Source organism: Nesoenas mayeri, assembly GCF_963082525.1.
Source record: "Nesoenas mayeri genome assembly, chromosome: 18".
NCBI classification, from domain to species: domain Eukaryota; kingdom Metazoa; phylum Chordata; class Aves; order Columbiformes; family Columbidae; genus Nesoenas; species Nesoenas mayeri.
The window spans coordinates 11,149,586-11,177,420 of record NC_137566.1 but is presented as its reverse complement, the minus strand read 5'-3'; the positions used below and the strand labels follow the sequence as shown (position 1 = coordinate 11,177,420).

General features: G+C 45.4%; 1 protein-coding gene across 1 annotated transcript; it reads right to left on the bottom strand.

The window, feature by feature from the left end:
* Nucleotides 1-83: 83 nt before the first annotated feature.
* GSN (gelsolin) lies at nucleotides 84-11,264 on the bottom strand. The gene is made up of 16 exons (XM_080355889.1): nucleotides 11,133-11,264; nucleotides 10,059-10,213; nucleotides 8,761-8,922; nucleotides 8,381-8,530; nucleotides 8,040-8,129; nucleotides 6,987-7,119; nucleotides 6,768-6,856; nucleotides 5,748-5,963; nucleotides 5,334-5,467; nucleotides 4,444-4,534; nucleotides 3,814-3,984; nucleotides 2,717-2,891; nucleotides 2,309-2,433; nucleotides 1,730-1,807; nucleotides 961-1,021; nucleotides 84-529 (listed from the first exon to the last, which is right to left on the bottom strand). The coding sequence occupies exons 2-16, from the start codon at nucleotides 10,158-10,160 to the stop codon at nucleotides 360-362; spliced, it is 1,947 nt and encodes a 648-aa protein (XP_080212015.1). The 5' UTR covers nucleotides 10,161-10,213; nucleotides 11,133-11,264; the 3' UTR covers nucleotides 84-359.
* Between the last annotated feature and the right edge of the window lie 16,571 nt (nucleotides 11,265-27,835).

The following is a 27,835-nucleotide window of genomic DNA, read 5'->3' as shown; positions in this document are numbered from 1 at the left end:
ATTTAGTAAGAAGTGCACATGCAAAAGATGGCCCAAAGACAGTTTAGTTTTCTAAGGTGTATTTGTTTCAAGCAAGTTCAAATGTGGGATCTACAGGTTCAGTTTAATGTTTTCTTCTTCATAACAAACCCATTGTTTCTGTTCTTCACATGTTCCATACAAGCTTTATTGTATTAAATATAATCAAAGCAAGGAGTAGGGTCAATGACTGGTCATGATTGTTTTCGGTAATTATTGCACAGCTAATTGGCTATTAACATCATTGCCTTGTTAACACGCGTCCTACAGGAGGAAGTAGCTCTTGAAGGCATTGAAGGCACTAAACTTGCTCCATTTGAAAACAAGAAAAACCTTGTTACTTAGACATCCACATCTGCCATTGCTCTCTGTAGAGGATCCACAGCCCAGTAGTCATCGTCCCAGCCCAGGAACCAGCCGGAGAAGGTTGGCGGCTCAAAGCCCTGCTTAACGACCGTGACCGGAGTCCTCTTGTCGCGGCTGGCCGGATCCGTTTCAATGTACCGTTTAGCTGAAAATGCACAAGTAGACAGAAATCTCATGTGGTGCAAGAGCTGAACCAGCTAATTGTAGCTCAATGGATGCTCGAGATACAACTTAATTGAAACAGAAAACCACAAAATTTCACTCTGGTTTTGTCTACACCTGTTAGAAGACTGGCGCTTGTTTGTAGAAATACAGTGGCAGCTTCACCCATTTACGCACAGCAGGGTAATTTTTCAGTGTCGGGGATTGAGCACCGTGTGACTGAACATGGCGCCTCTTTATGCTGATCTTGGGGACGCTCCTTTTCTTGAGAGATGTGACCTCTCTGACTCATCCCAACAGTGAATTTTATGCAGTGATTAAGGTATGATTCTCGGTATATTAAATAGCCTGCCTTATGATCAGATAGTGGGAAAATAAGAAATGGTTAGTTCAGAGAGGAGAATGTGACATTACCTGATTTCAAAGCCTCAGTCTTTTCTTCTTCTTGGGCATCTTTCCCAATCCATACAAAGACCTAAAGATAAGAGAAACCATATGAATTATATCATAGAATTTCAGCAACAATCAATCTCTTTATGGAAGAAGATAATTTAGATAAAGTCTCAGTGAACAGAGCATGACACGGGACAACATATTCATGTTGGGGTGCCTGCATTGCTGGCCTGTGTGACTAGAGCTATTGGTAGATAACAAGAGGCTTTTTAACTGTGTTTTATCTACATAAATGATAGATCCCTGAACAAGTTATACACTAGCTTAACATCAGGAAAAAGCAGATCTTTGAACATTTTTGCATAAAACATACAAAATTTATCTCTTCAGTTGCCTTTTGGTTGATTTATGTGCAATCTGATGATACTGAAAAATAATAGAAAATGTGTCAGTATCTTAAACTGCTGAATCCTAACAACGGTTCACAGGCCTCTCCAACCGGGATGAGGATGCTGCCCTTGAGAAGTTTACAGATTGGGGGAGCATGTGCTACAAAACCGCCTGTTTTCTTCAGTCCTTAAACTAAGCAGAGCAGCAGGACACCAACTCTGTTGTAAAGTTCTGGGTTAAGTTCTCTCCTGTGTCACTAGTGAGGTGATTTGTGCTCAGGCCTGAAGATAAATGGACTCTACACAAAACAACTCTCTCAGCCGTTGTAATTTGGGTTTCAATCCAGGGCCAATTAGTGCATATTCTTTGCTCCTCACATCACTAAGTAAATGTGACATACCTGGTCCCACGTGTCAAGGAGCATAACATCATCTGTAGCGAGGTCGTCCTGAGTCAGGTCTCCGGGAACTTCTTCAATCTGGAAAACATAAGTTTCAGATGAGGACATAGTTCAAACACCGTTTTACCTTTACAGGAGAAAGCCAGTTCGCACAGGCTCTAGTTTCACCTCTTGTCAGTGAGATACATGAAGAAAGACTTTGGCGTGGTACATGACTGTGCAACTTGGGACTGTTGTTAGACCACAGGACACAAAAATCAGCCTCTGTAGAGAAACCATCTTTCACTCAGGCCCAGGACTTGTAACGCTGCCTCTTGTTACTTGAAAGATTCATGAGGTAAAATTTGAGGAGTTCAAATGCGAGTTGTTAACCAGGGGAGGACCCGTTTGACACACACAGCGCAAGAGAAACAGCTGCTGTCTCTGCAGAAATACTCTGCTGCTGCTTCTGGAGGCAATGCCGTGAAGGAAAGGGAAGTGTAACGGCCTCTTGGTTGGCTCAGAGCAGACTGGGACTGAGTTTCTCCCAGCTTTGCCAGATGGATGTTGAATTAATTGACTGTCTCCTTAGATACTCACCATGAAGCGGCCGCTCTTGTTGGAACATGCAAAAAGACGAGGGGGGTGAGCATCCATCTTCTTGTCCTTCAGCCGGGGAGAGGTACGGTAAGGAGCTTTTCCACCCAAAGCTGCCCAGAAATTAGCTGGAAAACAAAGGAAAAGATACCGATGCTTCAATTATTCACGGAAACCACAGTGGCAGCATGGTTGGGGTAGGACTCGAAGCACTCTTCTATGGCACAAAGTCCTAAAGGCCTACAGACATGAGTGAGCTGTTAAACATAAGGAAGATACTTTGGAGAAGCCCCTCTGTGCCCATGTCCACATTTCCTTGTTCTGAGAGACAGAAGAAAATATCCGTGAAATAATTACTGCAAACGTGCAGCTACACAGAAACAATCACGGTCTGCACTGTGCCCCCCTCACCTGGCTCTTTGCCCTCAGCAACCTGCACGGGGCGAACTCCCAGTATCTTCAGCAGCTCCTGTGCTCCTGATTTCTCAGCATCGCTGGCTCCTTGGCCGACCCAAAGGTAAGCAGCGGAGGGAGTTTTCAGGACAAAGGCATCATTGGAGTTCAGCTGACTGGCAGCAGGATCCAGCTGAAAAGGAACAACACTGCCAGTGTCAGATTAACTGTTCTGTACACAGAGGCCATTATTTCAAAATAAAAATCAGTACCTATTGTTGAATGAACTGTAAAAAAGATATTCCACACAAGCATCTCAGGCTATAAAATACATTGTATATTCGCTTGTATCTGAGTCATGAGTTAGGCCGAATCATGTGAGAAGAATAAATAGTTTCTGTGCATAATCTACAGATACATCTGACCTATGGCATGAAAGCTCCAAGCTGTCATTGTGCCAGTCTGTATGGTTGTGACAGGAGATCTAAGGACTTCCTGGGGGAGTCCTTGCAGGGCAGTGTCCCTGCAGCTGAGGCTGATCAATCATTAACGGCATTTTCTCTGTGTCGACAAGGACGTGCCATCTTGAAGCTAGAGCCTCAGGAAGTTGCTGCAGATATTGAACAGCGCTCTTGCCTCCCCTGTAGGATTCAGTCTCCCTTTTGTTGTTGCACAGGGTCTTTTTTGTGTGCATTTTCTTTCAAAGGAGTGGGGCTCTTAACCTATGTCCTGGCACAAGTTCTATTTGCATACAGGGCATTCAGCACTTTCTGTCTTCAGCATTGTTGTCACATGGGCTCAGAACAACTCACAATGGCCAGATCCTAAAGGTTTTCAACAGTTAGAAAAACATCATAGTATACAGGATGCAACATCTAGTGGGGACTTCAGAGAAAATGGCTTTAATGTATTCAAGGTGATATTTATAAACTAATTAGAAAATAATGATTATCGCTACTTATCCATGCGAAAAGAGGAATCGTGTAATAGCTTGTGAGGTTTGCAAGGTGTGTTCCAGTTTACATCAGAAAGCTCATTTTGGCCCTTGTTCTGTTCCACCGGATCATGTTCCCATCGGTCTGTGCATCCCCCACAGCAGCTGAGTCTCCACGTACCTCCACGGCTCTGGTAGCTCCCGAGGTGCTGGATCGGACCTGGAACAGACGCGTTTCTGCGGGTGCTGTCTGCCCTCCTTCCCTAGACGTTCCACCTTTGTAAACAATCAAGGGCTTTCCACCAAACATACTCATCAGATGAGGCGGCTCTTTTCCTTGCACCACTCGTTTCTAGAGAAAAAGAAACTTGCTGTCAGTTTTAGGCTGCTGCACAAGATATACCAGAAACAGCCTTTACAACCATCTTTCCAGCTGGAATATTCATAGAGCACCCAACTGGTCACAGGAGCTCAGCTATTCCATCCCGTGCAAAACCAGACCTGCGCTCTCACAATGTCCATTGTGTTTTACCTGGTGAGGGATCTCCTGGCACGGAGGTAACAAGTAACAGTCACAAAAAACCTCCTGTCTCATACAAGTCACTTGTAAAACTTTCCTGTGTAATAGCTGGAGGGTAGGTCAGGCACATGAGCCTCCGTAGCGCCTGCACTGTGTTGGAGGCTGCTGCTACGTGACTGGTTTTCTCCATTGCCAGTTGGTATCACATAACGTATGTATTTTATATATATATATAATTTACTCGCACAGTGCTGGTTTGTGCTGGTTGAGTGGCTGTGTTTGGGTTTTTACCTGCACAGGGCTGCCTCCCAGCTCCTCATCCAGCTGGACTGTGAGGAATGCAGAGGTTGCAATTTCATCCTGAGTTGAATCGGCTCCTTGCCTGAAAGACAAGGCAAAACTTGAGTTTTGTTTTCAGCCCTTTCCCTAAAACCCACACACACACCTTACAGAGGTCAGAAAGAGGTAAGAAAAACCTCTGTTACCAAACCCCTGCAGCTTTTCATTCAACATGAAGCAGAAATTCATTATCCTGTGTTGTAACACAGTGATTACAGAGGGAGATAAGAAGAGTTTCTAGATAATAGGCACAGATTCTTTACTATCTTCATGCCTATCTCCCATTATCTTTCTAGCAGCTAGTTTAAGAACACGCCTGTGGTACTGTTATCAGGAGCTATGCATGCAGCCCCAACGCAGACTGCATCCCTTCTGCTTTCAGCTGGACGGCTTGTCTGTGCCCTCTGCTCGCTGACCCGCAGCAACGCGAGCGCTGTGAGACTCTCTGCTGGAAAACCCTGCAAGGGCACCGCCTGGCAACACTAACAGTGAGACGCCACCAACCCACGTGGCAGAGTGTCAAAAGTTAGTTACAGCCATCTCAAAAGATGGAGGAACTCTGTAAAAAGAACTAGAGCTTCATCCAAAGAAGGGAATAAGTACTAGTAGGGGAAAAAAAATACAAGCACAGTAATTCCTCCCACTTTTCCACTTCAAATAAAACATTCCAGACCTCTGGTATTGTTTTGTTTGCAAGGGAAGGTTAGCCAGGGTGAAATTTTATCCCCCACAAGGATCCTCTGTAAGTAGGAACCAGCAGTGATCCATTTTTGGAGAAGTGCACTCTCAGCCCCACGTAGCCCCACAGCATTTCCCAACCGGCATCAGGAAAAAGTTCTTACCAAGTGTAAATAATCTGTCCCTGTTTTCCAGCATGCTGGTAATTGTACAAGATAATATAGCTGTCCCCTCCATAGAACTGGCCATATGTTGAAGGATTCACTGGCACTTTCTCTGAGCCTTCTATTCTCCAAATCTAGAAAATGAGAGGAGCAGAAACATTCTGAGTTCAATGCGACAGCAGAATCAGCACTTTCCTCACAGAGCTCCTGCTCCATGTTCTTCCCCAGTTCAGCCTTCAGAGCTCGCGGTCCCGCAGCCCCACCTGCTGGGAACGCGCTGAGAGCTCAGCACTAACAAAACTGCAGCGCTGATGGCTCTCAGGCCTCTGTTTGTCTGGCTGCTCTTGCAGGAATGCCATCAAGCAGCAAAGAGAATTCTGGAAACCTTCCCAAAGGGACTCTGACACCGCTCACCTGTTTCCTGCCAGAGCCATCATCTTCCATGCCGTGCTGGGCAGCCATGGCCTTGGAGCTGTGCAGGGTGGCGGCATCGAAAGGCACCTTCTCGATCTTGGCAACGTGACCAGAAACGTAAGCCTGGCCCAGTCCTTCTGTCTGGTCCCTGTCCCGCCAGTTCTTGAAGAATTGCTTAAACAAAGGTGTCTCACCACTCTCCGGGAGAACTTGGACCTGAAACAAATGAACCAGCTCAACAGGAGCAGCCGCATCCCCATCCCTCGTGGCTCCAGCTCAGGCTGCTCCTTGCTCCAGGAGAGCCCTGGCTGCATCTGGACAGAGCTGCCTGGTACGACTGAGATCACAGCCGTGCAGCGCTCGGTGCCAGGATGCGGTCGGTGCTGAGAGCAACAGCCGGTCTCACCGACACCACAATCAGAGACACAGCGATCGGTAGCACCTCCAGCTATTACCACACCAGGCAGATCTTTTCCAGGAGAAAAGACACAGGACAAACTATCTGTTTGCTGCTTGTGACTACTAGTTTGAAGTGCTCTGCTTCTATCAAGTCAGTATTATACAATCTTTAAGCCTCTGTGTAACTACACCTAGAAAGTCCACACTACCCAACCAACAATACTGGTCTCAACATGCTGTGGGATGCAGAGTAAGTCTCAGGTGAGTTCTGAGAAAAGCTGAAGGGAAGCTAAGCCTTTAGAATCATCTCCCCAGGAACAAGAAGGGCAGGTTTATCTACACCTTCTCTTTTTCACTCTTTGGAGAAGGTCATGGAAAAGGTAAAACTCTATCTGAGAGAAAGAAATATTAAATGTTAGTTGTGTTGGGGCAAATGCTACTGTAAGGAGAGTGTTAGTCCAGGAGCAACACTGTAGAAGAGCAGATCACCCAGAGCAGGAGCTACTTGACTGCTAGTGACAATCCACACGAGCTGTGCTCTGGGATTTTAGTGGCTTGTGTGGCTGAAAGGAACCCTGAATGCGTCTGGGGATTGGCCATAAATGGGCTGCACATCCTTACCTGGGTATGTTTTGGATAACCCATCTTATCAATAAACTCAGAAGCTGTTTTCAGTGCTGCCTTCTTCTCTTCAGAGTTGGCACTCTTGCCTTTAATGAAAATAGACAGAAAAGAGGTCAACTTTTAAAAAGTTCTGCACACCCAGGGAAGGAACTGTCCCAGCTACTTCAACCTTTGGAACAGGAGAAGGGCCCAGCCTCTCCTGCATCTCTACGGTACCTTTCCAAACAAAGATCTTTCCGTCCGTGCCATGGTCCAGGATGAAGCAGTCATCTGTACCCAGGGCTGCCTGGGAGAAGGGGTTCTCATCTGCCACCAGTGACACTGCCATGTTCCCGGCCCCGTTGGAGACCTGTGATAACAGTGTGGAGATTAGATAAGGCATCATCTGTCCCCCTCCAGCTTCATGGCGACAGTCCAACACTCAGGGAGTGGAAGGGAAATAAATTTGAATGCATTGGCTACTTCAGGCACTATTGTTTTTCAAACAGGATACCTTTGACACAGCAACAGTATGACAAAAACATAACACTCCTAAGATTTCAAGTGCTTGTAGCAAACCAGATACTGCTGGGACCACAGAAAGACTGATCCAGTATGGTAAATATCCTTGGTGCACAAGCAGCCAAGAAATATCTTCTAAAGCAAACCAGCGACATTCAAGAACTGGAGGGAACAGTCTTGGTAACTGTGAACAGGCCTCCCTGTGGTTTAATAGTCTTGAGTTCCTGTACTTACTAATGGATAAAGATACACACTACAAACCATCTTGGCAGTTATTCACCACATCATCACCACAGACTGCTGTAGAGAAGATTCCTCCCAAAAAGTCTTGGACATTCTTCTACACTTACACTAGCTGATGGCAAATGGTACCTTCATCGCTTCATCATGCTCACTGGATGTAAAAAGGGATAGATCCTGGTTCTCAGGCTCACTATTTCTAGTTCTTTCCTGTCATCTTCCTAACACAACACCTGACGACACAAAGGAAATTCCCTTTTATCTCCATTCGTTTCACTCTCTGCCTTTCCCTCAAAAATTTCTGGAAAGTCTCACTGCACTCAAAAGTGGTGATAGAGACAACAGAAAGTTTGTGGGTCTGCAGTGTAAGCAACCAAGGTTCATACATAAAGCTTCATGAAAAGCTAAGAGCAGAGCGAGACAGAGCAGGGCTCAGCTCCTCTCTGCAATTCCAGCTCCAGCTAGTTGTGCAAACATCACTCCATTCTCCATGAGGTTGTTCGTCAGTGTCCATCTGCTTCTTGTTACCTTATAGAGCTTAGCCAGCCTTCTGTTAGCGGTGTCAGTTTTGGTGTCATCGGAAGCTCCTGGTGGCAAACTGGGCTTTGGTCCCAGGACCTGTGAGAGAGAGAAAAAACATGACCAGCTAATCCAAGAAGATCTCTGTTCCCCAGATGCTCCAACCACAAGAACAATTAGAAGAAACTTCTAGATCAACAACAGTGAAAATATACTCTGACGCCCCAGCGATGCAGAAGACCAAGTCTGCATTAAATTGAGTATTTATACCACTACAACTCCATAGCTAATGACACACACAATACTGAGCCTTCCCACTCCAGCACAAACCAAAGGACAAAGCGAATAACCTGAAGCATTTCCTCCCGCTCTGCTCCTTCCTCCGAGACGTAGACCCTGGCGCGACCATTCCGCTCGTTGTCCCGAATCCCCTTGGCCAGCACAGTGGCTTTCAGCCGTTCTTGGCGGTTGCTGTTGGAGCCACACCACTGATAGATGTTCTGCAGGAAAAGAGAACGGGCACATAGCAGTCAGAGCGGGACAACCTCCTCTCTAGACAAGCTGGCAGTGTGGCTGGGACTGGAAGACATTAGGCTGGCTAAACAGTGTTTCAGAATGCTCAACACTTGATATAGCTTCAACAGAGTGGAGAAAAAACTCCTTATGGGAAATAATAAGACATTTCCAGCCCCTGAAAGTCTGCTAAACCTGTCTTTTACGCGGTACTTACGCTGCCCAGGTCAAGGATGAAACAGTCCCCTGTGTTGAAGCTCTCCCAGGTCACAGGGACCTCCGTCGCTCGGACTGTTCTCCTGCCTTTGACCTGCAGAAGCCTCTGCACGGTCACTTCATTGGGAACCACATGTTTGAAGCCAGAAGCCACGCCACCAGCCTGAGGGAAAACAAGGGAACAACAATTCACGCTCATGCTGCTGCTTCATTAAAAATGAAAACCCTCCTGATTTGCTGTTGGTGAGTTTTTGTGTCTCACGGGAGCGGGGGTCAGCAGCAGCTTGCAGAGAGCGCTGCTTTGCCCAGGCCGGGCATTTGTATAGCATAAATCTATCGATACATCCCAGCTATCCATTCCCACAGTGCCTAAGGGACACTGATATAATATAGTTGGAGATCTCAACATTTGAATAAGATCACGGTAAGTTGAGGTATTAATAGGATTTAATAGGACTAGTGGGGTGAAGAGCATATTTCCATATGTATTATATGTACTGCCTATTGGAAATTATCCCAACCTCAGAATTCACCTTCTCTGCAGATAATGAGATATTTGGAATCACTTATCAATGTAGAGAACAAGACTCATGTCAGTTATCCTCAAAAAAAGCATAACCAAATTCAAATGAATGAAAATAACAACAAATGAGTGGGAAATAAGCAAAACAGAAAGACAAGGAAAGTCTCAAACATGAGGAAATGGAAACACTTTGCAAGCATTTGACCTGATATCTCTTTTCTTGTGCCACTGGATTCCTAACAAACATAAATGTTCTTGAGTTTATGTTTTTAGTTCTATTCCACTTTGCTGCAATGGCACGGAAGAGTAACTCCCACTACTATTCATCTACTTTACCGAAACGTTACATATGCTGAAGAGGTGGGCTAAGCACCGAAAAGGAGATTGGGAAGGTCAAACTCTGTTATATAAGTGCGGAGAAATTAAATCTACTGGGTAGGTGTTTTCCATTAGCTCAGATTGATGTTTCTTCAATTCATTCCAGACATCTTGGGACTGTTCTTTCCTCTGCTTCTCAAAGAAAAACAAAATCTCGATTCCTAAAATTTCCTGGGGCTTTGCTTGTGTATCACTAATTCAGCCAAAGCTCTCCCACTGGGATCTGCTGTTCTCTGCCATGTCAGTTCCAACTCATTGAAAACATCTGGCTGAGGATGGTTTTTAAGCAACTGGAAAAAGGGCAATTCCCATTCTCCTGAGAACTGGGCAGTGGGCAGGACGCCATTGAGTGCAAACTTGATTCAGCCTGGTAGTATGAAGACCTGGTCATCACCTACCTTGTACTTGATGCCGGATTTGAAGTACCCCAGGAAAGTTGGGGACTCGTGGCCTTGCACTTCACGGTGCTGAACAGCCTTCCCGTGAAGGTAATCATCCATCTGGACGGTGAATATGGCAGCGGCCCCGCGCTCATCTTGAGAGCTTTCATCTCCTAAGAAATGGAAAGGCAACAACTTGGAGGGAATGCAGGGTTTCTGCCTCTAAACTGAACTGCACAAAAACACCGGGGAGAAAGCAGATTGCTGGGAAGTTTAGTTTTCAGGAAGGTCGGCAGAATAGCCACTTCCAAGCTTCGCTGCTAATGACTCCAAACAGCAGTACAAACTGTGTGTTTTTCTGGCAGGCTCACAACACCACCGTAACGGCTGCAGCCCCACTGCACCAGAGCTGTCTCCTTGATGCCATCGCTCACTTTGCTTTTGCCATTTCCCCCTGTGCTGGAAGGAAACTTGCTAAGCAGCAAACACACAGCCAGGGAATCTGCAGGGACACATTACCAAGCCTTCTGAAGGCCATAGATACCAGCGGGGCACCAGTTCCACACCAGTTTGCCCCTCTGGAGCAGTTTGGTGTGGAAAACCCACTGATAGATGACAGATATGACAAGCCACCATGGAAGTATTTAACTATGCTTTAACTGTGATATTGTCAGAGAGTCTCGGTTTTGCAAGACATGGGGAAAGCCTTGCCACGTTACTCTGTGACATTGACTGCAGCAGGCCAGATCTGAACTTCAAGGGAAAATCCCACTGATTGAGTCAGGATAACAATCAATCTCTGTCCTTTCAAACAGAAAGAATTTCAGCCACCCCTTTCATCTGAGATCTTGTCTTCTCCGTGAGCTCCTGAAGAACGGGGACTTATTCTGCCACCTCGATCAGAAAGCGGTATTTCTAGGTACAGAGATGGCTGTGCTCACTGTTGCAGAAACCGTTTCAAATATTTAAGGTAACACTATATGCACCCAAAACTGCAGTCCCGCTGTACTGCCTGTCCTGTTGATTCCTGCTGGGGGAGGCCCAGGGCTGGCTCCGGGCTCCCAGTTCAGCGGGCGCTCCCAGCACACTCACCCAGCCAGAAGTGCAGGTCGTACTGGAGGTTCCCGTTCCGCTGCTTGATGGTGTTCAGCACCAGATAGGAATCTCCCGTGAAGAAGTCCCCATAGAGGTTTTTTGGCACTGGTACCAAATCAAATTTCTCAATCCTCCAGATCTGGAGGCCGGGTTCCTTCCCAGCCTTGGCAAACTCGGCGTGTTCCACCATGCTGACCGGCTAGGGGAGAGACAGAGGCTGGAGGTCAATACACACAGTACAAGGAAGCATACCATTGCATATATTGCATCTGATCTCTTAACTAGTGTTCCAGGCAACAAGTGGCAAGTTTCCTTTCTTCTGTTGCACTGAATTCTAAAGGAAAAGCAAAAAGTGGGGGAGGAACGTCTCTCAGTTGATCACTGCTAATATTCACTTGCAATCGACTCTGCTTCTTGGCTTATTCCTGATTCACTCTTTCTTAGACTCTCTTTTCTCTGTTACTCATTGACCTCTCCTGGTTTTACTCTACATATTTTCTTTGCTAATTTATAGCTTTTCAATATGGCACATAAGTGAAAGACTAACCCACTTGTTGACTATTCTATCAATGCTTCACAACATTCAAGACTGTAGGAAATAAACCTCCTTTTAACTACACATGTTGCACATCTTGCACAAACTTTACTTACAGTTTTCCTAAAACCTGTGTTATCTTATCCAGCTCTTTCTGAAAATGTTGTGAATAGCATCAAAGAGTTAGAAAATTAACAGGCTTCTTATATCTCTTCTGTTTTGATGTTACTTCTGTGTAACTGTTCCCTTATAGGAATTACAGTGATACATACAAAATCCTGTCCCAAGGACATTGCAATTCGGGCTTAATACATGTATTGTCATACTAATGCAATGTATTAACACTATGCAATCCATTCTTTCTAAAAAAACATAATGAACACTTTTCTGTAACAATAGTACAAAATCATTCACTTGGATAATACTGAAATAAAACATTTCTGTCACATTGGCAAAGGAAGTTTGTCCATATATTACAGCATGCCTTTGAGTGCCATCAGATAACAGCGAAGAAAAAATTAAAATGTTACATTAGAAGCATCCAGTACTTTGACAAAGAAGATAGTTCACAGTAGATGATGGACGGAAGTACAATGCACTCAGCTTTCAAGGCAGAAATACAGGATGTTACAAGCTAGAAAGCAAAACAGCAGGTTAGCTACCAAAGTGATTCCTAAACTCAAATCAGATCTCAAACAAAGATGGCAAACAAGGAATTTTAACGTTATTATTCCAGTCAGCCTGACTTAGTTTCTCCCGAATTCCCACTATAAAATTGCATAAACTCCTTAGAAAGAGCTAAAAGAGAGTGTGACTCTTATAAGTAATTGAAAAACTGAGGTTTTTCAATGCTTAATTGTGATGTTAATCACTTACCACAGCTGAAAGCACAACAGCTGCTGTGACAACATATCCGAGCCCTGCAGCAGACATGGAGCTGACACCGTCCAGCCTCAGAGCCATTGTGCAAAAAAGGGCGAGAAAAATACAACCGAGGGCCTGTTTGCCCATTTCTACCAGCAAACGGCTTCTCCTTCCCCCGCAGAAGCTGCAGGGAGTCCCGGCTGTTCCGGCTCCTCCGCTGCCGGTGAAGATGGACCGCCCGGGCCAACCTTTTATCAGGGACAAACACCCACCCCCTCTGAAATACAGGGGCGGAACGGGCTTGTGCAAACAGAGCTCTTGGAAGTCTGAAAGATTCCTTCAGCCTTTGACAGACCCTTAATCCCAGCAGGCAATAAATCAGGACAATATGCTATCCATTACAGCCCACGGCGGAACCGCGTTCCAACCAGCCAAATATCTACTCACAAGGCCAATAAGAAAGGAAGAAATTAAGAAAGATCAGCAGCAGAGGCAACATCTTGTCAGCTGAAAACTGCAAATAAACGGGGAGTTGATGAGATGCAGAGGACCAGCAAGGCTGTTTCCCTCATCAGAACACGGCTGCTCTGTTGTCCAAGCTGATGCATTTTGTTTGGAAATGTCACCTTGGGAAACTCTGATTTAGTTAATGTGGCTTTGAAAATTTCCCTGGAAATTGTGAAGCTGAAATAGATAATAAAAACAATGTCTGAGCCTCGCTGGTGTTTGTGATCTCTGCGGAGGAAGTTCAGAGTGTCAGAGGCCTGAGACTCAGTGAAACAAATGTTGGAGCGGACGCCGAGGAAGGCGGCTGCGAAGGTCTGTGCAGCTGCACCATACCCAGCCAGGGCTGGGTTGCATAACGTTAGAAAAAGATGCATCCCTCCAAATGGAAAAATACTGGGGACTTTTTATTAATAAATACCTGTTTAGTGCCACGCTTTGCTCAGCTTCCCAGTCTGAGAGCGAAAAGACCTGTGATAATCATTGTTAGCATCCTGCTTTAGAGTATATTCTAATCTGCAGATATGTGCTTATAAGCATATACAACATTTTGCAAAAACAATTTAGTTGGTCTTGTAATTAACTTGGCATTTTATAAGTTTTGCCCTCAGTCCAAACTTGCATTGCCAATTAGTCACAAAATATAAACACAGGCAAAAGAGAGAAAGAGCTCCAATTAATCAATTGTGTATTATAGTGTTCTTTGGTAAAAATTAATCAGAAGCGTGTCAGAAGGGAATAAGTGTAACATTCTCCAACAGCTGGTATGGTTTATCACTGCTGTCAGCAAATGTTGCATTGCTCAATCAAACCACAGCAGTGTGTGCTCTGGATGTTTGATTTGCCAGATGAGATTCCCAGGATCCTGCCGAAAAGGGTGTCCTGCTGGAAACATGGGAAAATGGCACATTTCAAGCTGATGTTAATAAAACTGTCCAGTTAGTCACAGAAAGGGTGCGAGGCAGAGCCAACATCTTATGCAAAGGAAAGTTATTTAAGGAAAACAAGGAAAGGGCTTGGAATACAGGATTTCGGTGCAGATGGATCCTCTAATCGACACTTGGCTGCCCAGTGATAAAAACAAGAACTTAGAAAAGAAGTCCAACGGCTTGAGCAAACAGTGGAAGACAACAACTTCTTATGGTATCCAGATGTGCAGTTAACACGGTCACTACAGGCCTAGCAGAGAACGCCATACGATGGGGCCTGGCCTATAGAAACAATGCCAGGGTGATGCTCCTGTTTACGCCCCTGTCCCGCTGTGCATCATCTCCAGGCTCCCAGCACCTCTGCTCCGGGACTCAGCACTTCTGTCTCCTGCCATCCAACCCAAAACACTTTTCTTATTCGTACCCTGCAACTCGTAATAAACAGTTCTCTTTGCCTCTCTCCCTAAGTACTTCCATTTATGCTCGTTATGTGAAATTGAGAGACCCAGAGGTCTGATCGCTAAATTAACAATATCCTGATTTAAAAGAGACACTGTTTGTAGGGGTGAGGAGGCTTATTTTCCTTTTTCTCACAATGTATCAGAGAGATAACTCCATCATCCTCACATTTTAAAAACCACTGCTCACTAGTTTACTCTCCTTGCAGCTTTTATTCACTAAGTGCCTCCTTACAAGAGCAAAATGAGCATAACTTTTATTTGTTTGAGGTACAGTGAATTTGTGGCAGTTCACTCACGTATAGACCCCCAAACACGGCCAGGCCTGAGCTGCCCGGGGCCCAGCAGCAGGTGGCTGCTCTCACTGGCAGCTCCAGCCTCCAGCTCAGGGTTCAGTCCATTTGTCTGAACTTGCTGCATAAACAAAGCCCACACAGGAGGCTCTGCAGCCAACATAATATTACACCACACAGTATCTAAACCACCTGCTGCTTACTTCTGGAACAATTTCTGCATTGCTAGATGGCAAGGGCTGTGGGTTTTTTTAATGGATAATACTTACAGAGCATCAAAACAGCTTGCAAAGTGACTGAAATTCAAAAATATGGATAGAACAGTAAATCTTAGCGGAGTCGGTATGCACACAACATTCATGTTGCAAAAATGCTTCTTGTGCAGCAATCCTTATCATACCTTAGGGGCAAACAGTTGCATTTCCACCCAGCTGATTCCCTCTTTCCTTCTATTTATTTGCCAAAAATTGCCTGGAGAATATGGACTGCACCAAATAAATAATAATATAGTTCATCAGGGAAATTAAGACTCTGTTGTCTGACATCATTCCAGACCTTCTATATCAAGCAGCAGCAGAAGTCAATCACCATCGCACTTCTGCTGCAACAACAGGAAAACCGTAGGACACCGTGTTTTGCAAGTGGCAAAGCTGCGATTCCTACCAGAATGATCAGTCCCAACAAAATCAACAGGTTGTACGTGCGCCAGTAAAGCAAGAGCTGCCTCCTCCAGAGCAGTGTGAAATAACGCCGCTGAAGAAACCAAACATACCACAAAGCAAGTTATTTCCTTGTTTCAAATTTCACTATTTCTACACTTCTAAGAGAATCTGCACTTTCTGACTACCCACACAGCCTTTTCTTTTTCTTCTGATTCTTTGCAGACTCATAACAACTCTTGATGAATTTACAAAGATTGTGAGTGAACTCTTCAGAATCGTCCAAGTTCCGACAATAAAAAGCTCAAGACACGATGGTGCATAAAGAGAAGATGACAGTTCAGCCCAGGATTAACAGCTGATGACAGTGAACAGAAATACTTATCTATTCCTTATAGCCTTTTGCCAAAACAGTATATGTTATGAGTAACTCTTCAGTAAACCACTGAAAATAAATCTAGTGGGACTTGAGTTTGTTGCCAAGGTGATAGGCATTGAAAAATACCTAAAATAATAGATTAGATAGATCAGTTTCCAGTCTCCAGACAGCCCTAAATTCATATACACATAAAACTATAAACAAGCCCTTTCCTTCTGGCCCTTGAAGCAGCCAGTAAACAAAGCTGACTTGGGACCAGAGCAGATTGCCATGGAAGAGCCTCCTCCTCCTGCCCCAGCCATGGCGGCTCCATCACCTAGTTCAGGTCTCTCTGAGGAGCAGCAGAGTTAATGGCATCACCAGCAGCTGCATCTTAACAGACACAGCCAGCCGCAAATCCAAAACCGTCAAACTGGCATCGGCCCTTCATTTAAAATATGCATCCGATTCCAGATGAACTCAGATCAACAGTCCTGGACACAAAGTACAGCATTATCTATACAACTGGCAAGCAGGTTTTTGCATTCATAAGTTAAAATTCCTACTAAACCACTTTAGCAAATTGGAACACCCAGATGAGTATTGTTCACTTTTTCCAGCTGTTTGTTTGCATTATGAGTCATGTCAGCTCTATTTTGGTCTCTCCACCTTTTGAATATGATCCACTTAGTAAACACAGAGGGTTCAGCCCAAAGCATCAGGGCTGAAAACTTCAACACAAAAGCTTGAGTTTCATCTCAGCTGCAGTGATGCAAATGGGGAAGATTATTACTTACATGGGAGAAAATTTTGGAGGATATCCAGATCTCCCATCTGAAACACACCCAGAGAAAATCTGCTGATACAATCAAGTGTTTAAAGGCCCTACCTTAGCAGCATACGTGCGAGCTGAATCATACACCTAAATACACACAGCATAGATAAGTATGGATCAGCGAAAACCACCGACTGCTGTCATTGAGTCATGAGCAAAATGAAGCCTGAATTATACTCAAACACAAATAATTGTTCAGTGCTGAAAACATCTTAAAGGGGTGCTTATGTAACCTGTAAGACATAACCTAGCACGCTAAAACCTGACTGCCTCCCCATATTCTGTCCCATAGGGAGATGTGGTGGTGACAGCCAGAACGCAGGACGGAGGCAGTGAAGACATGCCTGTGGTCAGCCGGGGAAATGACACAGATGTTCTTCCTCCTGTCACCAGATCCTGACTGCGTGCAGGGGAAATGATCTGCAACTTTGTATAAACCCTTTTTCCCCTGAGAACTAGCCAATACATTCCTCTGTAGTACAGGAGCCTGTTCAACCCATTATCCATAATCCAAAGAAGAACAGACTAATATATTATTCCTGGAGAAGAAGGGCTAGAAAGCAGAAGAGATGGTCTAAACTGAGTCCAAAAAGAAAGCATGAAACATGGCCTTGCACCACAAGTGCAGCATCAGACAGGCACCCAGGTGAATGGACCTACAATAAGCCATTGCTACATGTACAACAGGGGTAAGTATGTGCAAATATTAGGGTTGAGTATGCAAGATTTGTGAGTAAAAAGCACACAGATGAAATTTTGTCTTCTGCCACGCTGGGCCGAGTCCCATACAAGCCTGTTGCTGGGCTGGCTGTGCCGCAGCAGGAGCTGGGGGGGCTGCACTCCGAGCTCCCCCCACACCAGCTCCATAAAGAATTCAAACCTCCACAACTCAGAATTAACAGAAATTAGTTCACTTAATATACATTCAAAATCAAAGTGCTTCTTCTAGACCAGGGCCAATGATCAGAACACAGGACACAGCTGAGGGTTCCAGCCCCTGCAGGTATTTTGGTACTTGGATTTACCTGCTGCCAGGCAAACCAGACAGAGCTACCGCTGCGATCTCCTGTCCTGCCCCAGCACACACCAGTGCAGGCAGCGTCTGCACGGCTCCACTGCCTCCTCCTCGGGAACACTGGGAGGAGACAGGACGCAAACACCCACTTATGGTTAGATCAATGTGGAGACATGCCGAGTTAGTAGAGTTCCCCTTTCCGTTTTGCTATCAGCTCTCCTACCGCACACAGGTGTGGCCTCTGCATTAGGCTCTGGCTTGAGTAGGCGGAACTTCTCACCAAGGCTATTTCTGGGCTCGGCAGCAGGAGTGTCTGGCGCTGGGCACAGCCACAAGAGGGCAATGCTATAAACAGGCCTGCCAAAATACTCCCTGCTTCCTCACAGTGCTCGCAGCTCTCCCTCTGGTGATCAACAGAGTGGTTTTATTGTATTTTTAGCAGGATTCAGGCTTCAGTGTTGAGGAACCACAAGCATTCTGAAAGCAGGCAGCCTGGAAGAAGGGAAAGTCCTCATGGTGACAGCTCTCATCGCAGCAGCCCCATCCATCCTGAAAGGTCCCGGGATGATTCATTTCCTCCAGTGTTTTAAAGACGCTGTTTTGAATTGTAGCTGTATTTTTACTGTGTGTGGAAACATTCAGTAAATAACATATGTTTAAGTTTTGCTTTTGGATGGCATCCCACGGACTGACTAGCTCCTAACACAGACAAACAGTTGTTTCTCGCTCTCCCAATGGTGCTGGGACATCAGCTGAGATCAGCTCCAGCTCTTCAGGTTCGCAGTGGGAGGTAAATGAGGGACAAAAGAGAAGAGGAAGAGAAAGACCAAAACCTCAAACTGTAGTCAGAAAAGAATGCTTTGAAATGGGTAAAAGGAAAAAAATAATCTTCAGAGTCCATACCATCTAACTCTTCTACTCAGTCACCATCACATCCCAAATTTTGATGTAAAAAACCTGATAACCTGGTTTGTGTATCCTAACCGAGGATGCAGTTACTCACCAAGGCCCAGTCCACCTCAAAGTGTGGAAAAACAAATAGCCAAACTAAAATAAAGTTGATTCTCCAGAGGGAAGCATGAATGGGCAGAAATCCCCAGAATATGAACCAAATCAGCCATTGGAGTGTCAGCGGCACCACTGCACTCCTCAGTGACCAGCACGGCTACTCCAGGCTGGCATTTTCAGGTTGCCAAGCACTGCAAAGCACCCCAGGAAAAAGCTGTAGAGCTCCATTTAACTCCACTAATGTCAGAGCTCTATTTAACCTTGCAAATGCATCATCAGTGGATAATCAGAGATAAATACCTGCTGAGAGTCTAAAGCTTACTCTTAAAGGCTGCTACTTCCTCCCCTAACCTTTCTGGCCAGGTTTTCCTTCACCAAGCAGGTGTGAAGTACTGAAAGTTCCGGTCTTATGAACACTGTCTGATCTGATTTCACCTGTGCTGGGATTTAACAGTGACATTGCCAAGCAGCTCTTTTCCAGTGCCCTGGATACACACTTGGATCAGGAAATTACATACCCTGAGCAACTTTGTGCCATGGTGGATGTAGCAGGACCTGTGCTTACGCAAGAGAAGCATTTGCTGCTACGCTCAGGCAAGCAGCAGCGAAGCTGTATCTGGAGGGTATGAACACATCGCCAAAAAAAAGCATCACCTAGCAGGGTGCCAAACAGCTAATGAGAGCCTGATGAATCTGCTCTGGCGATCAATGTAATTTTGCTATCAGGGAGCTGGAGACTGTAGGATGTAGTGTAAATATTGGAATTTTGCCAACATCCGTGACTTCTTGGGAGGCAGAGATGAGGCAGAAGCATATCTCCTGAAACCCAGGCCTAGTGCGTATGAAGTGTGCCCAGACACTCCTACAGCCAGTTCAGTTACGTTCATTCTCCTTCCTTAAAAAGAAATAAATTAGAATTTAACCTTCAGTTCAGGAAATCCCTAATGATGACAGTTCTTGACTGCCGAAAGTCACAAGGATAGACCTAAGAAAAACTGCCCACGCATTATTGCATTCTCTTCCTTTATCTAAACATCGGCAGTGAGCTGCGGTCAGACAGACACCGATGCACCAGTGTGACAGGTTCCCTGCTCCTGCGCCCCGAGCACTCTCCCACTGTGTTGCTTTTCATACTATTATTGTTTTGTGGAGCTTCCTGCAGAAAAATACTTCACAAAGCACCAAACCCCGGCTCTAGGCACAATAGCTGTGCACTATCCCCACCTAGGGAGCTTGTGTCCAATACAGGAAAAGCAGTCCCAGCATGGCTTGTAGCTGAGAACTCCAGCAAGTTTATTGCTTTTATGGGAAAATAATTAATCATCCAGTACATTTCTTTCCAATTCCCTTAGTCTTCTTAGTGTCTGAAGTGATTAATTAATGATTAAGAGACTGAAAAGACAAGGACTCGAACTAATGCTGTGAGAAGCAGAACAAATCATGACAGAGGTACACAAAGCAATAAGCTGCACCAAAAAAAAGAAGAAAAATTGAGGTTTTCTTCTTAATGTAAAACCGCAGCGACCTTTGAAAGCCACTGCACAAGACATCTTTTGAGTCTTGAGTCTAAAAGGATTCAAAAGGGATTACCAGTGGACATATAAAATAACAATATATACAATTTTTTCTCCAGTTTAAATTTTTAGAAGGGATATCATATACCTGGTTTGGAGAATCAGACAACAAAAAAACAAGAGCAGCTGCTTCTTCCTATCCACTAGTTAGTTATTGTGCCCAAGCTACTTTGTATCTGTGTTTAACCATGTTCTGCTTTACTGCAACCAACCTGCAACTTGAGCACTTCAAAAAACAAAACCAAAAACCCCTTTATTTTGGTCACAGGATTCCCAAGCAAAATTGGGAAGTGTCTGGTTTGTGAAGCTGCACATTCCTGTCTAGCATCCTCTTTCCCACACATGCTCCTCGGTAGCAATCCTAATGTCTGCGACTGGAGTTAAAATGGAAAGCTTGTATTTGTAAAGCAAGTTGAAAGCTTATATAAATCCCGAGTAATAAAATACGTCACAGTGCTATTTTAAGAATGGTTTAGTTCCCACCAGGACGCTGTAAAACACCCAAACTACAACAAAATGTTATTTTATCTAAACTTGGGGTTGGGGAAAACATCAGCTCAGTATAAGGCACTGAAAACAGCTGCTGCTCCTTGTCCTGCAGAAAGGCTCTTACCTGTTCCACAGAAGCAGCATCTGGTGCCACTGCTGACCACACCACAAACACAGCAAGGGGCTGAAGCACTCACAAAAGTGTACATATATGTATATATATAAGTATCTACAAAAACAGCCTTGTAAGGGAACATGCCAGGCAGGCAGTGTTTCAGCCGGAGCTGGCAGCAATCCCCCTCGGTAACTTTATCAGAACCATGAAACTGGATTGTGGAACGCTATCGCACATCCCTGCTTTGGTGGTGAAAGGAACAAATTCACAAACAAGTTGGATTTGTGCCTGTAAAATCAAAGCTGGAGCTAGCAGTAGCATTTTTGCTTTGTCACCGTTTAGATATTCAGAAGCAGCCAAAGACTGATGGCTGGTTCCATTTCCCCAGTGTTTTCCCCACAGCGCTGGAATTTCATCCAGCTGGAGAAAGGCAGGAGACATTCTCCTCGGGACACCGTGGGTACCCAGCTCTCACTAAAACCAACTGTCACCTAAACACTCAGATAACCACTGAAAAATCCCTCCCTGTATGGAAACACTCAACTTTTAAGAAATTCACCATCCACCTATGTCACCCATGAGGTATAACTGCAATTCTTGCCCTGTCCTCATGCTGAATTCTAGTGAAATCGCCAGAGATGGACTTCTCACCACTCCAGAAAGCCAGTCCTGCAACTGGGTTCATCAATGGCACAGATAAGCTGATGCTGACACCCACAGCTGGTGCATAAGTGCAGAGGACAGCATTCTCGTTATCTGCTCCAGACGTGAACAGCCGAGTCCCCTCCAGAGCCTGAAACCACAGCAGAGCCTAAAACCACAGCAGAGCCTAAAACCGCATCTCGCAGGTCGGGATGGGCAGACAAGGAGGCGGCAATGCCAGCAGCAGCCACCCTGATGAACAGATATTGAACGGGGCTGCCTGCTGCTTCCCTCCGCTAGTGCTATGGGTTAAACTCAGATCTCTCACTTCTCTGTAGTCTGGGCTACGGAATAAACTATCTCAAGAACAAGATGAGAGAAACTAGCTGAAACAGCAAAGGTTGTGTGACACCTGTGGGTCCCTTCCAACTCAGGACATTCAATGATTCTATTTCACTTCATTTGCCCAAAGGGATGTTACACAGTATCCTGTAAAATAGCCGGAGAAACCTGAAGGATGAGAGGAACCCCCACCCCATTTGACTCGGGAGCCAGCCCAGCCATGCTGTACCCCAGCAGAGGGAGTTTCTTGGCTGATAAACTTGCATCATGCAGAAAGCTGGTAGTGGAAAATGGAAATTGTAATGATCAGTAAGAAAAATAAGAGACTTAAGGGGAAATAATGCTAGTATCATCCTTGTTAGCAAAGTTGGATTTTTTACATCCCAAAGCAAAAAACATTCAAAGCAGTTTTATTCAAAGAGGATCTACTTACTAATGAGGCCTCCTTGAAACAAGTCATCCCCATAACTTTTTTTTTAAAAACACTCTTCCTAGGAAACATTTTAAATACGTTTTAAGTGTCTACATTTTTTGAATTTCTATTCAAATAGAGCTTTCAAACATTCTTCCCCCAGGCAAAGAACAAAACAAACAAAACTCCCATTGTTCCCATCCAGTCAGGGACTTCCACTGTTTCACTATTTCGCCCTAATTCGGGAGGGAGTGGGGGCTGCCCAGGCCCCGCTCCCCCGGGTGACCCCCGGCCCAGCCCAGCCGCTCTCCGGGGTCTCGGCCCGTCCTTCCCGGGGTCTGTCACTGTTAACGCCCCAGCCGAGCGCGGTGACTGTCGCACGGGGACACCGCGCAGCCCGAGGCGTTTGTGCCGCGGGGCGTCCCGGACACCGGTGCCGCGGGGAACGCACCGCGCCGGGAGCCGCCGCCCTCCGCCGAGGGGCTGACAGCCCCGGGGCCACGGCCGCCCCCGCCGGACCCCCCCCCGCATCGCGCGGCTTTTCCCTCAGCCCGGGCAGCCGGAGGGATCGCGGGGAGGGGACTCCCCCTCACGGCCCCTCAGCCCGGCGCGGGACGCGCAGCCCTACCTGTGCTGGCGCTCGCAGGATAGAAGCAGCTGCCGGAGCGGGGCCGGGCAGGGCAGGGCCGGGCAGGGCAGGGCCGGGCGGGACCGGGCAGCCCCAGGGGCGGCTCCCGCCGCCACAGCCCCGCCGCCCGCCGCCAGGGGGCGCGGCTGCCGGTAGCGGCCGGCGGGCCCCGGGCCGGGGCCTGTGGCGGAGAAGCCCGAGGCGATGCCGGTCCCGCCCGTGACCTCCCCAGCGCCCAGGCCCGAGAGCCACCATCTTGTTACACGCGCGTTATCTCAGCCCGGCCCGAGCTGTGCGCACTGCGGGGCTCCAACCCCAGCGGTTGTTCCTTCACTCCCGTTCTTGCCCACCGCAGACAGGCGGTGAGGGGGTGACATGGCCCCGTCTCGGGGCCCGGCCGAGGGAACAGGCACCGGCAAATGTAGGGAAGCTCGGTGCCCCCCAGCCCGCTGCTCATCCTCCTCCACGCTGGCCGCGCGCGTCCCCTGCTCTCCCCAAGGAACAGGGCGCGCTGAGCCCACCGAACAAAGTGTCCTTTCATTTCGGTGCGCGCGAGGCTCCGCGGCTGTGGCCCTACGGGAGGCGGCGGTGCCGGAGGCTTGATTCTCCACCCAAAACTGGGCGATGAAACAGGAGGTGAAGGCACAGTAAGCACTGCGAGGCCGTGGCTCCCACGCTGTATGAGGCCCCGCAGGGCCGTGTCTGTGGCGTTTGGGTTGTAAGCGCACGGGGTCGATGCCTCTTCACCGGGCGATACACAGTTTGTCTCTGAACTGGGCCCACAGCTTCTCCCCAACTCATCCTTCTCCACGTTTCTTTCATACCTTTAACATACCTTAACTTGTGTAAAGATATGCTGAGGTTCATTCGCTCTGGTTGTTAGTAGTTTTTCCTGGCTTTATCCCCATCTCATGAAATATATTCAAGTCAAGACATGGACTTTATGGCTCGTGTACTTGGTATAGATCACACAAAGCAGATTCATTCCTCCCATGGTTCTGCTGAAGATCTAGAAAGGAATGGGATCCTTAGAATCAATTTACTGTTAACCATTTTTTTTGAAACATTGTATACGGTAACACATCTGAGAGCTAGTAATATATTTTCAGCATTACTCAGAAGTTTCTACCTTCCTGCATTTTTATGTAGATACTACAAGTGAGTTGTGGTAAATCTGAGACAGGCAGGCAGGCCACAGACGGCTGTTGTTTTTCATTCTCTCTCTACATCATGTAATCAGAGAACTGTTGTGTTCTTGAGAGACGCACTGTACCGAGACAGTGCCGCCCTGGCCTGGCTTTCTACAAAAACATTTCTATGCCGTCAACAATGCCTTCAGTGGCTGCTGGAATTGCCTGGAAATGTAACAATGACATGGTTAATGATAGAAGCCAATGGTCAATATTTCTCCTCTGTCATCCATGTAACTGGAGAAGATTGCTGTTAGCCTTTTGTTTTATGTGAACTTTATTTTACAGAATATTTTAGAAGGGCTAGAAACTATCTGCTGCTTTTATTGTGCCATCTGGTAGAACTGTGCATAGCCAGGGCACTAGTAAGACTTTCATTAAACCAGGAACACACATTACGAAGAGGTATTAACACTGTTACAAAATGGATTCTGTTTTCATAAATTATTGACTTGATGTTCTGCATCATGTTTGTATCAAGCAAAGGTAAACACATTATAATGCATAATATGAATTGCACTCATAATCACTACACAGCAAAACAAAAAAAATATTTAACTGTCAGACAAATATGTTTAATGTAAATCATTATTCTTGTTCTATTCATGAACATTATTCAAGTTCTTTTCTTGTTTTGTGCAAGATGATTGACTCACACATTCTTTCACCACTTTTAAGATTTGGTCTATGGTGTGTTGTCATATCAACCAGAAAAAACACACAACTTGCATGTCTTTGAAAGGCTGATGCGGGTATTTTGCAGAGAGTTCTATTGCTGTAACAATTTCTTTTTGGTGCTAAGATATAAGCTACTCACTACATGACACATATAAGCTTGAATGCAGTGTAGAGGATTAAGCTAAAGAAGTGAATCGGACAGCAGAGTTCAAGTGTGATCTCCAGAATAAGTCCAATAAAGCCAATGCAGCTCAGCTTTATCTTTGGTCAGGGTAACAGAAGTCCTGCTGAGCGCTGACCCTGCCAACTGGAGCCGTCTCTGTATGTCATCGAAGGCTGTGCTCAGAAGTGATTGCTGAGAGGCAGGCAGGGCTGTTCAGTTTGTTCTGCCATCCCCCGCCTTCAGGGAAATGGAACATAGCAGAGAGAGCCCAGCTGATCTGTGCCTACTGACACCAGAATTACTGTTGGCCCAAACTTTCTTATATTATTAATAAGTTGAACCTGAAGTTGTATAAGTGCCAGTGAAAACATGATCTTAGGCTACCTATTTTACAACAGATGAAGGAACTTAAGAAAAAGATAAAGAAGGAACTAAAAAACCAATTGGCCACAAAGCCATTTCTACAGATACCACAAAACTGAAATGGTAAGACACGAAAGGAGAACCTGGCAACTTAAAATACAAAAGACCAATTAGTCACTTCAGACCAATCCAGTGTTACGTGATCATTTCTCACAGAAGTCAGTTTCAAAATAGTTCCTGAAATGTCCTCATGCTTCTTCTTTGTGTGTTAGCCTGCATAAACTTGAACAAAGAAAAAAGAAGTTGGGTTTCAGAGGAAGAAGACAGACAAACCAAGACTGTACAGACATACCTTACTTCAAGTTCCATTTGACTGACTCTGTGATGTGACAGTTTAAATGGTGACAGTCTGGTCATGGTTGCTGTTGGGTAACGGATTTTCCTGAGTGTTGCTAATTGCTGCTTTGCAGTGGATCAGTTCTACTATCACCAGGTTTCTGCTGCGCTGTACGAAGTCCCATTTCCTGTAGGATAAGCAAACTTGTGTTAGCAATAGCAATATTGGGAACCCGCATTACAACTTTACAGCAGCTGTTGTGACTGCAAATAAGGAACTGGTGACTAATTGTTTGCCATTTGCTTTTACTCCCGGTTGCGGAGCATGTGTGCTATGTGCAGCGTTGCCTCAGCTTTCCCTGAGCACAGGAGGTAGAAGGGCGGCTTCCTCAGTGATTGCAAACATGGGGTTTGATGTTGTTTTCTGCATTTCTGTGGTGCCGTCACCTCTTCATATTTTCAGATGGTGATGTGTGTGTGAAAATTTCTGGGTTGCAACGGAAAGACAAATGCCAGCTGGTTTACCGGAGCCTTGCTGTCTGTCCGCGCGTGCGCAGGAATTTCGCGTCTGTAGATCCATGAAGTAACTGAGAAAATTAACCACTTCACAGGGGCATGACAAGATCTTTATAATGAAGTTTCTCAAGCTTCTTGTGTGAATAGTGCTATAGAAGTTCATGATTTTTTTTTTTTTCATTTCTTTGGTGAAAATCTGTTTTAATAAGGAAACTAAAGATGGACTGAGATACAGTGATTTCTGTAAAGCAACGGCTCCCCCAAAGTGGGAGCGTAGCCGTAGTTTGAACAGGGACTCAGGACTCAGAAAGCCCGGCTCCTATTTCTGTCTTTTTGTGTATTTGTGTCCTAGGGCCGGGCCCTCAATCACACTCATCTTCAGTCCTTGCATTTGTAGCATGGGGATTCAAATGCTTCCCTTCATAGGAATGTTGTGAGGGTTAATTTAATCATTATTTTTAAAATATTTTACAAGGATGCATTCTAAAACAAGGAAGCAGATATTATAGATTATTGTATGTAATTTATTTGAAAAGAACAGAATCCTCAAACCTTCTATCAACTGTATTACCTCTGAGTCTTTACTTTTCCTGAGGTTTGTGGTAAAAAAGAGATCCCAGAGCAATTCTCATGTGACCAGAAAAGTTGGATGCTGTTCTCTCTTCACAGAGACTTCAGAAGGAGACACGTAGAAAAGGCTTTTCAAGAGCAGGCTGCATTGACCCAGCAGAAATCCACAAAGAAGGGTGGGACAAGGGGCAGGATTCCATCTCTAGCAGTTTGGTATTGTTACCAATTTAGTGGGTTTTAATCACTGTTGTTAGGTTCTGTCCAGATGTTCAGAATGAATAGGTTGAAGTCAGCCTTTTCTCAATAACTGTTGTTGAAAAACTGCTGCAGGCTTTCAAGCGTTTGCAAGAATAAAAGAATCAAAGAAGAAATATAGATGCCATTACTCCAGCTTCTGGCTTGCTCACGTCTTTTGTGCACTTTATAGGAATGTTTGATAAAAGCATAGAAAATTATTCAAAACCAGAACCTTTAAAGCAAATCCGTATTGCCTTTTACCTCATCTGACAGATGAAGACAGTTTTATGTAAAATACATTTGAGTAGATCACAGAAATATGAGTTTCAGATTAACTCAAGTTGGCTGCTGACACCATTTGCAGGCTGCAAAGGCCTTTCCAGGGCATCGCAGAACGGTGATGATCACTTGGCGTTGGTTCCGTCCTGTAAAAACAGGGAAGCTAAACCCGTTTGACTAACTTAACCAGGCCTGAACCACAAAGAGAAAAGCACCCTGGATTTTTGTGTGATATTTTCACAATTTTGAATGTTAACGCCTGTTAAGCAAATGTTACAGTGTCTGTGTTAATAATAGTTGGGGAAATACCAAGTGCTTGAAGGAAATGTATATTTTAAAGACAGTAAACTAGACCGTAACTGGGTCAAAATAGTCAGATCATTTTTCCGTTTAAAGACTCCCTCTTGTGGAAATCATTCTTACTGATTCGGTTTGACCTATTTTTCTAGTAAAAGTCATTCCATATAAGGCATCGCAAACCTTTAAACTGGTTCTGTTGTACGGTGTTAGCTGTTTAGAAGTTGGGACCCTGACAATAACAGACAGTAGTTGTACAACTGTAGTAGATTGCTAGATTTTATCTTTCTACTGGGTCCTTGGTTTTTTTTTTTGTTATTCAGAGATTTATTTAGTTATTATGTAGATATATAAAAGAAAAAGGTTTTTCATCTGTTCTTTTCACCCTGTGTCAGAGGCTTCTGCCTGGGT

Coding starts and splice junctions, on each gene's coding strand:
- GSN (XM_080355889.1), bottom strand. CDS start 10,160: ATGGATGATTACCTTCACGGGAAGGCTGTTCAGCACCGTGAAGTGCAA. Junction 7,120..8,039: donor GGCTGGCTAAGCTCTATAAG/GTAACAAGAAGC, acceptor CTGTTATCACAG/GTCTCCAACGGGGCCGGGAA. Junction 1,808..2,308: donor ACAAGAGCGGCCGCTTCATG/GTGAGTATCTAA, acceptor TATGTTTTCCAG/ATTGAAGAAGTTCCCGGAGA.